The 14505-nt window shown below is 39.1% G+C and overlaps 1 protein-coding gene across 1 annotated transcript in view; it reads left to right on the forward strand.

Annotated features, from left to right (window-relative positions):
- The first annotated feature begins 3259 nt into the window (after positions 1-3259).
- The window catches only part of LOC123760462 (putative uncharacterized protein DDB_G0286901), a 44298-nt gene continuing 33052 nt past the window's right edge, over positions 3260-14505 (forward strand). The window contains exons 1-2 of the mRNA XM_069338032.1: positions 3260-3401; positions 6258-6705. Of these exons, the coding sequence (XP_069194133.1) occupies positions 3260-3401; positions 6258-6705 (590 nt within the window). The remainder of the gene's footprint in view (positions 3402-6257; positions 6706-14505) is intronic.

Consider the following 14505-nt stretch of genomic DNA (forward strand, 5'->3'; position numbering starts at 1 on the left):
TCATCTTAAGAGACATTTATGTAACAAGAAGTATCAAGATGCGAGAATGAGGGAAAGGGGATGTTTCTTCAGTGCTGGATCTGATATTCACCAGGAAAGAAGAAGCGATATTTGTTATTCATTACCTTCCTCCCTTTGGCTAGAGAGACCATGTTTTTTGGGGAAAAAAATATGCAATGCTTTATAATCTAGAAGAGAACGAGGAAATATAGCAGTTGAAAAAAACTTGCTTTCAGCAGAGGATATTATGGGGAACTTTAAAAGTTTTTTAATGAATTTGATTAGAAGGACGTTGTTAGGCAATAAAGTATATGAGATTTATGTAAAGTTTTGATATATTATATTATATATATATATATATATATATATATATATATATATATATATATATATATATATATTGTGACGGTAACGCGTTGGTGTTCGGCTGTTCATAAGCTAGGGGTATGGCCTAGTCACATATAGAAACAAAAAATAGAAAATCTGGAACTTCGTCTGTGGTAAGGTAAAGGGAAGACACACAAAACACAAGTAAATTTAACAATGAGATTTTATTTACGTTAGAAAAGCAAAACATGAATAAAATGGACATAAAATTCGTATCAAAATCAATCAAAATCATAAGAATAATCAAATGACAAAATTAAAAGTTACGTTAAGACAAGTGAGTAATAACAAGTGAACAATATACAATCAAATAAGAGGTGCAGGAATATTGGCTTTAAGCTGCCACCTCTCTTAGTACACGTAAGCCACAGCTTAGTCTACCAACGAGACGTGTTAACTTGTTGAAAGCACTGGATATTCTGAGGTCTGTAGGTCGTGTGGCCCCAGACATCAGGTAGTGTGGCGGGTGGAGGGCAGGTGCAACTGGACACGCAGCCAATCAGCGATGAGCAGGCGACGTACAGGTAGTTGGGTGGTTCGAGTGGGGGGGGGGGGAGCAGGTGTTCCCGGTTTTGAATACGTTTGCTCTCTGGCAAACCTTGGAGTTGTATTTGTTGGATATTTCTTCCATATTAGTTGTATAGGGATGTATATAGCGACGAACTTGGGAGGGAAGAGCAGGCTCAATCTCTTGAAGGAGATTATCATCACAATATATATATATATATATATACATACACATATATATATATAAAGGCACAACAAATTTATGTCAAAACAGAAGTGAAGAGCTAGAAAATTTGTCTGGTCCAGGAGAACCGCGAGAAGACAAGTAGAAAACAATTTTGAGAAAGGAATAGCGGACAAATGTAAAACAGAACCAGGCCTATTCTTTAAATTCATTAAAAGCAAATTGCAGTTACAGGATAAAATTCAGAGTTTGAAAACGGGAAACAGATTCACAGAGAATGAAAATGATATACGTGAAATACTAAATGAAAACTAGCAAAGTGTGTTTCTGCAAAATAAAGTTTTCAGAGAACCCGACAACACCAATTCCGAAGTACATTATTGAGTACTTAGAGGTATTTCGAGACAAACTGGGAAAATTACTGAAGTAGCTTGGAAGAAATAAAGCAATTGAATCAGATGGAGTTTCACCTTGCGTTCTAAGAGAATGGTCACCTGAGCTGAGCATTCCACTTCAAATGATATTCCAGACATCTTTGTGTACATGAATCTTAGCAGATGTAACGAAAATCGCAAATATAGTCCCGATCTACAAAAATGGTCGCACAATGTGAACTATAGACACGTATCATTGTCAAGTGTGATCAAAACACTTGAAAAAATAAATAAAACGATATGGATAGAATACCTGGAGAAAAATGGTTTAATTATATTCAAGATGTTTTTCGAGCAGTAAGATCCTGTGTAAGAAGTCTACTTATTTGTTACCGTTGAGCCACAAATTCTTCAGGAAAGAGATGATTGGGTTGACCTTGTTTATCTGGACCTAATGGCCTTTGGCAGTCACACACGAGAGGCTGTTTTGGAAACGAACATTCTGGATGGGTGACAGGGAGACTCGGAGGCAAAGTATCTTTCTGGAGTGCTACTAGTGGAGCACCACAGGGATCAGTTCCTGCACTCAGTAATGCTCATCGTCTATATAAACGTTCTACCAGAAGTAATACACAATTATATGAACATGTTTGCTGCTGATGCTAAGCTACTAGGGAAGGTACGAGACGCAGCCGGTTGTCATGCCCTTCACAAATGACCTAGACAAAATAAGTGCTTGGAGTTAACCAGACCACACACTAGAAGGTGAAGGGACGGCGACGTTTCGGTCCGTCCAGGACCATTCTCAAGTCGATTGTGTTTTCGATTCATTCAATTCATTCTCAAGAAACGTCGTCGTCCCTTCACCTTCTAGTGTGTGATTTGGTCAACATACTTTAGCCACGTTATTGTGACTCATCGCCTGCAAGTGCTTGGAGCACCATGTGACAAATTGAATTCGATTAGAATAAATGCATCTTAGGAAATGTGGCACAGGAGAAAATAAGCCACACACAACATAAAATTTTGCGGAAAAAAATTAAAGAACTCTAACAATTAAAGAGATCTATGAGGCCTAGTCACAGACACTGCGGGGACCTTCACCACCTGGAATCGCCTCAAGGTAAGGGTGGTTCCTGATAGTAGACTGTCACTAGAGTTATACAAAGAACAATGTGCAAGAAACTTTTGCTACGCTTACGAACTTCAGAAACGCTTTTAAATACATGGATAATGAAATACTAAAGAAATTGTTCAAAACTTTTGTGAGGCAAAAACTGGAATATGCAGCATATGTATAGTGCCCATATCTCTAAAAGCCCATTAACAAACTGCTTAACGTACAAGGACATACAACAAAAATTGCTTCCGGAACTGAAAGACAAGAGCTATGAGGTGAGGCTAGACGTGTTATATATACCGAAGCTAGAACAAAAAGATGTATGATCATTACGTAAAAAATAGTATCATAAATCAACAAAATTGATAAAGAAGAATTCTGGAACCCTGGAACTTCAAGAACAAAAGGTCATAGATTTTAGCTACGGAGACAAAGATGCCAAATAAACTTTAAAAGTTCACTTTTTCAGAGTGGTAGAAGGTTGGAACAAGTTAAGTGAGAAGCTGGTGGAGGCCAAAACAGTCAATAGTTTCAAAGCGTCACATGACAAAAAGAGTGCTGGGAAGACGGGACACCACGAGCGTAACTCATCCTTTAACTACACTTTGGTAATTACACACCCAAGATGTGCATGTAATTACTAGATGGAATGGAATAAAGGACTACTGATTCACTGATAAAACAGTAATGGCAGAAGAGAAAACTGAAAATCCTAGAGAAACTGAAATAAATAGTAATGCAATGTTCCCCGGACAATACCAGACATCAGGAAGAAAATACCTCCAGCTGATGGTTCGAATTATTAAAGAATTGCAGTCAAAAGTTGATGGTTTGTTGAAAATTTGAAATCCTATTTAAATCAGATCAAGGTTACATGAGGTGTAGTTCAAAGTGATGATGATGGAGCCTATACACTGAATTTATTTACGTAAAACATACAAGCTGAGTAAATATATATAATTTAATAGAGTAATTAGTTTATGCAATTAATCTTTTGCGTTTTATTCATGTTATTGAGTTCCTGTTACGAGTTAAATAATTTTATATATCTTATAATGGATAGCTTGATGTCGGAAAACTGTAAACAATAATTTGTCATCTTGTTCCAATTACTCGCCATCATGGCAAAACGGGTCTTGCTGTTTATTATGCAATTTATATTCTAGTATATTAATGATAGACATTAAGGTATTAATATTATAATTGCGATTATTAAATGAATAATAAATTTTTCCTACACTCAACACTTGTTTTATGAAATGATAGTTAAAGTTGTATATAAACTAATACATTAGTGAAGAGTTTAAATATTAATTATAATTATATTATATTAATTATATATATATATATATAAATATATATATATATATATATATATATAAATATATGTCGTACCTAGTAGCCAGAACGCACTTCTCAGCCTACTATGCAAGGCCCGATTTGCCTAATAAGCCAAGTTTTCCTGAATTAATATATTTTCTCTAATTTTTTTCTTATTAGGCAAATCGGGCCTTGCATAGTAGGCTGAGAAGTGCGTTCTGGCTACTAGGTACGACATATATATATATATATATATGTCGTACCTAGTAGCCAGAACTCACTTCTCAGCCTACTATTCAAGGCCCGATTTGCCTAATAAGCCAAGTTTTCCTGAATTAATATATTTACTATAATTTTTTTCTTATGAAATGATAAAGCAACCCTTTTCTCTATGTATGAGGTCAATTTTTTTTTATTGGAGTTAAAATTAACGTAGATATATGACCGAACCTAACCAACCCTACCTAACCTAACCTAACCTATATTTATAGGTAAGGTTAGGTTAGGTAGCCAAAAAGAGCTAGGTTAGGTTAGGTTAGGTTAGGTAGGTTAGGTAGACGAAAAAACATTAATTCATGAAAACTTGGCTTATTAGGCAAATCGGGCCTTGAATAGTAGGCTGAGAAGTGCGTTCTGGCTATTAGGTACGACATATATATATATATATATATATATATTATATATATATATATATATATATATATATATATATATATATATATATATATATATATATATATATATATATTACACACACACACACACACACACACACACACACTAGCAGTAACCGGCCACAGCAACCTTTCCTGTTCCCCAGTCCTCCCTACAATTTCCCCCCCCTCACCCTCCCCCACTCCACCATCCCCTCTTCTTTCCCACCATGCCCACTCCCCTGTCCTTTTGTACTCCCCTCCGTTCTCCATTCCCCCATCCCCACCATCTCAAACTCCCCCGTCCCCTCGTCCTTCCAACATTTCCCCCTCCCTTGTCCCCTCGTCCTCCCCACCGTCTCTCACTTCCGTCCCCTCATCAGCCCCATCATTCCCCACTCCCTCGTCCGATGCCTTCCCAAAAGGTCTGATGTTCCCATCAGGAAATTGGGAACATCAAGTGATCTGATGTTCACATCACTGAAATATAAGAAAAAGTTAAACAATTAAATGAAAAAAAAATTAATAAACTATACTCACGAATTGAACGGTATGGTAAACTACACAGTTCAATTTCAGCGCAATTCACGCAAAATAATTAAATCAAAATGAAAATAAATCAAAATCTATGAAAATTCCATTTATCAATGCAATCAGTAACATTGAAATGGAACTAACATATTTAGTATAGCACGTGTGATGCTCTTACGTCCAAGAGATGGTGCTGTTTTTCAAAAAAACATGATTTTTCCTGTCACAGGTGAGGCATGTATATAGTAGATATATAAAAAGACGCCTCTATCCGAATGCAACGTTGTGTCAAAATTTCAAAGCAATCGGTAGAGAGGTTTCGAAGATTTTTCCCTCGCATGAAAAACTTATGAAAAACGTTTTTTTTCAGAAAAAGCATTTTTTTTTTTACCATCATTGACGTGACATCTATATAGTTATATATAGTTATACCAATAGTTAAAGAGTGTCATATCTGTGGAACAGAAGCAGAGGCGCCACAATTGCACTACTTACTGGAATGTGAAGCTACTGAAGCCCTGCGCATCAAACTAAAAATTAATCCAGCGACAGCAGCTGTATTAGATGCATATTCCGCAGCCACTACAATGATTAGAAAAGCCGTTAAAGAATAGGACTCCCTAGTGAACATTCTGCACCTACATCTGCCACCAAGATAATGTTATTAAAACACGACTAAAACAGAAGCGAAAAAGAAACAAGGAAAAAGGAGGAAACCCCACCTCCATTTAAAACTTTGACCAAATATCAGAGTAATAAGGTTATCGTGAATAACCGAACTCAATTACGGGCTCACCATATCCCATGCTACATGGACATTTCGTTTTGAGTAGCTAAATCTAAAAACAACAACGTATTTTGCTCTCTTCAGCACTAACAAATCATCAATGAAGATTACTTTCATCACCATAGTTGCGGCCACCCAGGCTGCCGCATAAGGTTTCTACTGCTTTGGCTTGCAAATGCAACACCATCAAGAAAAAAAGGAACGATACCATGAGATCCAGCAGTGCTTCAAGTGCTACGAGCTCTCCCATCCCACCAACAAGTGTCTGCACCCCGTCCAGACGTGCAGCCTGTGTGCACTAGACCATCACTACTCCATATGCAAGGCAACAGTCCATCGCTGTTTGCTCTGTGATGGCAATCACCCTGCAATTTCCTACCGCTGCCCCCCGCAGACAGGAAAACCAAGTCTCAGGTTGTAGCCAAGAAAAACAACCCTTCTACCTCTGCGACCAAATCCACAGGTGCTCAACCCACCACCTCAGCTCCCACCAACCGACATGAAGACTTTTCAGCCTTCCTAAAGAGTGGCTCCTCCAACCAGGCAACCCAGCCTTCACAATGGGGACCCAAGGCCCCACTGGCTCCTTTGCAGCCCCCTGCATCACGTGCAGGCATTATTCTTGGTCTTATTAGACTAGCGGAAAGGCTTGTCAGACCGGACAACCACCGTTTTGTCAGTGAACTGAACACATTATACCTAGCCAATGGCCTGGCCCCCATCACGGCCCCTGGCGCAAGTCTCACTGTCTCCACTACCACTCCGGAGACTACCACCAGGACGACCACGAGATCGATTTCAACACAGACTCCAGAACCACCCAAGACCCGGACGGCACAGAGGTAATTCCCTGTCCAGCTCCCAACACTCCAACCATCATTTCAGCAGCCGCACTAGCAGACGTGCTGTCCACAAATACTAACAGCACCACCCTGAAAAATCTTCTACCACCAATCCGACGACACCTGAGCCTACCTCAGGCTGCGAGGCGAAAGACGAAAACACCAACTACGGAGGTTATGGACTCCTCAGACGAAGCAATCTGAGTAGGAGCTCCACCACCGCACCACAAATACGACATCTACGCGGTTCAAGACTTCCTCGTGGAGGCCACGTCACCAAACGACAACGACAGCACTGCTCAGCCAAAGTCTCAGGCAAAGAAAAAACGGTAAACCTAGGAGGTCTATACTAACCCTCCAGCTCCATAACTGGTACAGCTGAAAACCACCATAAAGACCGCCCACCCATCGCCAGATCTCTAGTATCAGCTGTTGATACAGATAATGGCTCCAAAGAGCCACCACTTACAGGCTCACCATAGCCCGTGCTTCTAGAACTTCTTGTTCTGAGTAGCTGAATCAGAAACAACAACAACAACAAAAATAACAACAACCTATTTTCTTAAACCAGTTACAGCTCCGCTCCTGTGCCAGGTAAGTCCACTATGGGCTCACCATAGCCCGTGCAACTTGGAACTTTTTGTTCCCAGTAGCTGAATCTATAACAACAACAGTATTTTCTTATCACTTGAGAATGAACCATGTAGGTTCGAAACGTTGTGCAATTTTATAATAAGTGTAATACATTCTACAGTTATTTACTTTTTTTTCTTCACCTCGAAATTTGCTTGATTTTTGGAGAACTCCTCTTCCAACTAAACCCTGATACAAGAGCACTAGTTAGAGGGATAGAAGCCATAAACCAGAAAATAGTTAACACAGAATATGCTGTCATATTCTATGAGATATGTATAAAAGAAAACCGGCTACCAGTATGAGTGTGTAATAAACATTTGCATGTATATTGGGTAGATATGGACTAGTGTACTGGTGAATTGGTAGATATTGAGATGTGTACATTTATTTGTATTGGTAGATTTCAACCCATGTACTGGTGTATGGGTAGATAAAAACATACGTACTTTTGCATGGGTATTGATACCAGTGCAGGTGTCTCGGTAAATATGAGCAAATGTGCAGGTGCATGGGTAGGTAACGACACATTTGCAGGTTTGTGTTTAGATGTGAACCCTAAGAACAGGTTTATGGGAAGAAATGGACAGATGTACAAGTGAATAAGTAGATATAGACACATGTACATGTGCATGAAAACATGAATAGGTGAATAAGTAGGTATGGACAATTGAACAGATATAAGGGCAGATATGGGTAGATGAAGCGGTGTATGGTCAAGTATAAACACCAGCACATGGGAACAGGCACGTGCGGACAGAGGCATAGCGGCATGCGCTAATGCTGACTGTTCAGCATTGTGTGTGGATCCTGGTGTTGCTATGTAGTGATGCTTTGTGTTGTTATTGTTATATGTCTTATGTGATGTTATGATGTCTTATGTGATGTTATGATGTCTTATGTGATGGTATGCTATGGTGCTTCATGCTGTGTGATGTTATGCGTTACGTTGTGTGATGTTATAACTTAGTTTAAGATTACGACAAAAATACATGTTTCAAACAAGTTTTGCTTCACGTCAACAAACATGATCTAAATTCCCCCCAGTTTAATTTATCGCTTGCAAGGGATCGAACGCTGACTTCGACTTCACCTTCATCATCCGAGCCAAGTTTCCCCACATGGGGGGAGGAAAAAACGGGATTCACGTCGAAACATGTCTAAAAAGCTATGAAAAACGAGGGAACTCCTCAAAAGTTTGATTCATGAGCTAAAGTTCCTTATTATCGGTTTTCCAATATTGACAAGCGCTTCTTTACCGGAATATCTCGCAAGGCTTCTGTGAAAGGCTTTTTACAACACAGATTCTGTGGTATTTGCGACTCCATCAATATATATTTATTCTCTGAGGAGAACGGGCCAATAATTGCCAGTACTGTTTGTGTCTGCCTATTTTCTGTAATTATCTCCAGTGATACAACGCCAATTTTCTGCTCGTAAAGTCTCCCTAACAGTGAGCTATTATCTGACAATACACCGTCCATGTTAGCCCAACACACCCTCCACGTCTCCCACCACACAAACCACCATTCAAACCCTTCCTAACGTACTCACAAAACCAGAAACCCACACAAAATATTCCCGCCCAGATCAACGTCCTTCACCAGTACGCGAGTAAGTAATAATGGACAGAAGAAAGCGAGCTTCAAGATAATATACAAACAAGGAAATGATTAAAAATAAAGTAAGAGAACTTATAGTTAAAGTCACGAAAAGGAAACCCAGATGCAGTAGCACTAAAAGAAAAATGAAATTGTCAGGCATCATAACAAATGCATTTTCCTCAGGAATACTGTATAGAAAGAATACGAAGGAAGAGAAGGCGGAGTGGTTCTGCTGATAATGAAGGACTGGAGTTTAAAAAGAGATGATTATCTCGGACAGTGAAAGATTCATAGAGTACATAACTGGCAATTGGACAATGGGAGCATCAAAGATGATAATAGTATTAGAATATAACCCTCCATTATATAACTGAAGACTCAGACGACAATATGATAGAAATAATGACAACCATAAATGTAATATAGAGAGCAGATTTGTTCACCTGCAGGACTGAATCCAGACTATTAATAACGAGAGACTTCAACCACCGTGAGATAGACTGGTAGAATAGGGAACCAATTCAGGGTGAACATGCATTGAGAGCATGTTCACCCTGAATATTGGATGCAGAGAGCTACTGGATGCACAAACCTTAAAATTCAACATGTGAAGTGAAAGAAAGTTGGAATACAGCTAATGCACCACCAATATACAAAATGGGAGACAGGCACCAGGAACTGGACAACAAAGGTTCAGTGTCTGCATTGAAGTTAGGCCGATGTCCCGAGCTTGTATACCATGCAAGGTGACAGATGATCATTAGGTAAAAAACTTGTTAAACGTCTGGGAAGAATGGGCTTTGTAACACACCATCAACACGGGTTCGGGGATGATAAATCGTGCCGCACATGTTTAATAGAATTTCATGTCTAGGTGACAAAACATAGGCAAGAAAGAGAAGGGATTGCAGACTGTTTTCTTTGACAAACATAAAACTTTGACACAATACCTCATAAGAGGCTAGTTGGAGAAGCAAGCAGGAATAGCAGGCAAGATACACTCAATATTAATGAAATACCTGTTTCTCAAATGTATAAACGATCTTCCATGGGAATATACTCCTTTCTTTCAGTGTTTGCTGATGATGCTAAAATTATGAGAGAGTACAAGTGAAGATAGGATGAATCCACAAGATGACTTGAGAAAATGATGCAATAAAACTCTTAGTTAACTCGAGTAAAATAATGAAAATAGGTGTCTGGCTATTTTCATTATTTACTGGACATAAGATACCAATTCAGAGAAAAAATCCTTCAATAATCGGATAAAAAGAAAGATTTGCGGGTTGATATCACACAAACTGGCCCTTGAAGGCCACATCAAAAGGATATCATCAGCATCATATGCTAGGTTGGCCAAAATTTGAACTTCCTTCTGAAACGTGTGTAAGGACTCATTCAGAACGTTGTATACCACATACGTCAGTCCAATCCTGCAGTATGCAGCTCCTGAGTGAAGTCCATAACAAATCAAACAAATACAATTGGATAAAGTTCAATAAAATGCTAGTAGACTTGTTCCAGAGCTAAGAAGTATGAGTTACGAAAAAATGCTACTGGAATTAAACCTCACAACACTAACACAAAAGAATTCGGCTAGTATTAGAGAATGGAATTTCGTGACTGTTTTAAATTGTGAGAATGAGTGTATGACATGTAAATCAGTGAGGAATCTCCAAGAATACAGATTCATTGTTACACTGTTTTGAATCCTCTGATCTGGGGCCTTTGTCTGCCTTATTGGTTATCTATGGGTACCCATTTGGCTGGGCGGGACAATGGTAATGCAAGAGCTGTTGGATACCAAGTCGACGATCAACCAGATTATGTTATGCAAGTCATCTTTAGAGCTCAGTGTTCCACAGTCTTATATAAATTACATGCGACAAGCATTGAATGGGGCCAATGTTGTATATATCAGAAAACTCGTCTTCCTGAAGGGTTCGAACCCAGCAACCCAGGGGCTCCATACACCTGCGCGTATCTAGTACCTTAGATGTGTGTGGTAAAGTGGGAAAGGTACTAGATATGCGAAAGTGTATAGAGCGCCTGGCTGTCTGGGTTCGATCTCTTAACGAGGTTCAGTTTTCTATATAATATTTTATATATATATATATGCAGTTGACGATCACGAAACACTGATCATTTGTATACGGAAAAAGCCTATTGATAAAGTTAAAGGCATCTTTCTTTTCCATTTCTCTGTGGATTTTCCGCATATATTTTATATATATATATATATATATATATATATATATATATATATATATATATATTAGTATATGTTGGTAGCAGTCTTTCCTGTAGACATATATTATTAAATATGACCGAAAAAGTAAGATTAATAATTCTAACACGAATTTTCTCTATGTTTCTTATATATCTTTTCACTGTTGATGGTAACTGAAAAATCAATTCTCCAAAATTCCTTTTTATTTCTAGCCTGACGCGACACTTGAACGCGTTTCGTAAGACTTATTACATTTTCAAAGACTTTAGTTTACACACACACACACAACTATAACTGAACAGAGTTCAAACAGCTTCGATTTTATACCTGCATTTGGGTGAGGTGATATGTTACAACAGTTTTGGATGAGGTGAAAACAAACTTTCAACACAAGACAGAACACGAAATAATGGGTATAATATTTTGTAAGTTAAAGGGAAGAATGGAAGTAACTGCAGCGGGCCTATTGGCCCATATTTCTTGATGCTTCTATATTGGTGCAGAGTCTTGAGGTGGGTAGAAAATAGTTGTGCATTAATTGGCTGTCGATTGCTGGTGTCGACTTCTTAATGTGTAGTGCCTCGCAGATGTCAAGCCGCCTGCTATCGCTGTATCTATCGATGATTTCCGTGTTTTTTGTTAAGACTTCTCTGGAGATGGTCTGGTTGTGGGAAGAGATTATATGTTTCTTAATAGAGCCCTGTTGCTTTTGCATCGTTAATCGCCTGGAAAGAGATGTTGTCGTCTTGCCTATATACTGAATTCTTTGAGGCTTACAGTCTCCAAGTGGGCATTTGAAGGCTTGGAGGTCATTGGTCTCATTTAAAGCGTTCTGCTTTGTGTCTGGAGAGTTTCTCATGAGGAGGTTGGCCGTTTTCTTGGTTTTATAGTAGATCGTCAATTGTATCTTCTGATTTTTGTCTGTAGGGATAACGTTTCTATTAACAATATCTTTCAGGACCCTTTCCTCCGTTTTATGAGCTGTGGAAAATAAGTTCCTGTAAAATAGTCTAATAGGGGGTAAGTGTCAAGACACATAAGCCTGGAAATCCACTTCGGCCAATCATTAGCCAGATACCCATACCCACGTACAGACTGGCGAAGCGACTCAACGGCTTGCTGACTCCTTTTGTCCCTTGCACCTTCAGCCTGAAGTCTCCAAAGGAATTTGTTCTTTGCAAGTAGATGGGGTCGCCATGGGTTCTCCCCTTGGTGTCCTGTTTGCGAACTTCTACATGGGTACCATCGAACAAAAGGTCTTAGTCGACATGAACTTGAAACCGGCCATATACTGCAGGTATGTTGACGACACTTTTACACAGGTACCTGATGTCAGACATCTGCAGGAACTGAAGGAGGCATTTAAGCGGAATTCTGTGTTGCGTTTCACTTACGAGATGGAGAAGGATGGGAAGCTGCCCTTTCTAGATGTAACAGTCATGGAAAGGAGCGGAGGTTTCCACACTGCAGTCTACACTAAGGAAACAAACATAGGAATGTGCCTCAATGCCAACAGTGACTGCCCAGACAGGTACAAGAGGAGTGTCGTTAACGCTTATGTCGACCGTACTCTCAGCCACAGCTCAGGATGGAAGCAAGTCGATGAAGAACTCTGTAGGGTAAGGCAGGTCCTAGTCAACAACGGCTTCTCCAATGGTTTCGTTGAAGACATCATAAGAAGGAAGGTGAAACGCCATGCAACCTCTGAAGAGACAACTAACACAACACCTGTACCCCCTATTAGACTATTTTACAGGAACCTCTTTTCCCACAGCTCTTAAAACGGAGGAAAGGGTCTTGAAAGATATTGTTAATAGGAATGTTACCCCTACAGACAAAGATCAGAAGATACAATTGACGATTTACTATAAAACCAAAAAAACGGCCAACCTACTCATGAGAAACTCTCCAGACACAAAGCCTAACAGTTTAAAAGAGACCAACGTCGTCTATGCTTTCAAATACCCACTTGGGGACTGCAAGCCTCAAAGAACTCAGTATATAGGCAAGACAACATCTCCTCTTTCCAGGCGATTACCGATGCATAAGCAAAAGGGCTCCATTAAGGAACATATAATCTCTTCCCACAACCAGACCATCTCCAGAGAAGTCTTAACAAAAAACACGGAAATCATTGATAGATACAGTGATAGCAGGCGGCTTGACATCTGCGAGGCACTACACATCAAGAAGTCAACACGAGCAATCAACAGCCAATTAATGCACAACTATATTCTACCCACCTCAAGACTCCGCACCAATATAGAAGCATCAAGAAATATGGGCCAATAGGCCCTTTGCAGTTACTTCCATTCTATACCCATTGCACCGTTTTCTGTCTTGTGTTGAAAGTTTTGTTCACCTCATCCAAAGCTGTTGTAAGTTATCACCTCACCCAAATGCGAGTATATAAGACGAAAGCTGTTTAAATGATAGCATAGTAAAACTCTGTTTAGTGTTTGCAGGTTATAGTTGTGTGTGTGTAAACCAAAGTCTTTGAAAATGTAATAAGTTATTATGAAACGCGTTCAAGTGTCGCATCAGGCTAGAAATAAAAAGGAATTTTGGAGAATTGATTTTTCTATTACCACCGACAGTAAAAAGAAACATAAGAAATATTGAGAAAATTCGTGTTAGAATTAATAATCTTACTTTTTCGGTCATATTTAATAACATATGTTTACAAGAAAGACTGTTACCAAAATATACTAATATTATATTATATTATATTATATGCGAACAAGCCTGAATGGTCCCCAGGACAATATGCAACTGAAAACTCATTTGCATTTGTGTTCCTCACGTGTGCCCCAAAGAATGAGGTGATTTGGTAAAATGCTATGCCCAAGATTACTATCCGAGTGCCGGCGGTGGGGTGGTTCAAATAGCCTCGGCTATCACCTCATTTTGTCCGGTCGTGATGGTCAAGTGGATTAAGGCGTCTTGTACATACCAGTTGCGTTGCTTCTGGGAGTATGGGTTCTAGTCACTTCTGGGGTGTGAGTTTTCAATTATATTATATATATATATATATATATATATATATATATATATATATATATATATATATATATATATATATATATATATATATATATATATATATAACTGAAAACTCACACCCCAGAAGTGACTCGAACCCATACTCCCAGAAGCAACGCATCTGGTATGTACAAGACGCCTTAATCCACTTGACCATCACGACCGGACATAATGAGGTGATAGCCGAGGCTATTTGAACCACCCCACCGCCGGCACTCGGATAGTTATCTTGGGCATAGCATTTTACCAAATCACCTCATTCTTTGGGGCAACACGTGAGGAACACAAATG

Source organism: Procambarus clarkii, chromosome 39 (genome assembly GCF_040958095.1).
Source record: "Procambarus clarkii isolate CNS0578487 chromosome 39, FALCON_Pclarkii_2.0, whole genome shotgun sequence".
NCBI classification, from domain to species: Eukaryota; Metazoa; Arthropoda; class Malacostraca; order Decapoda; family Cambaridae; genus Procambarus; species Procambarus clarkii.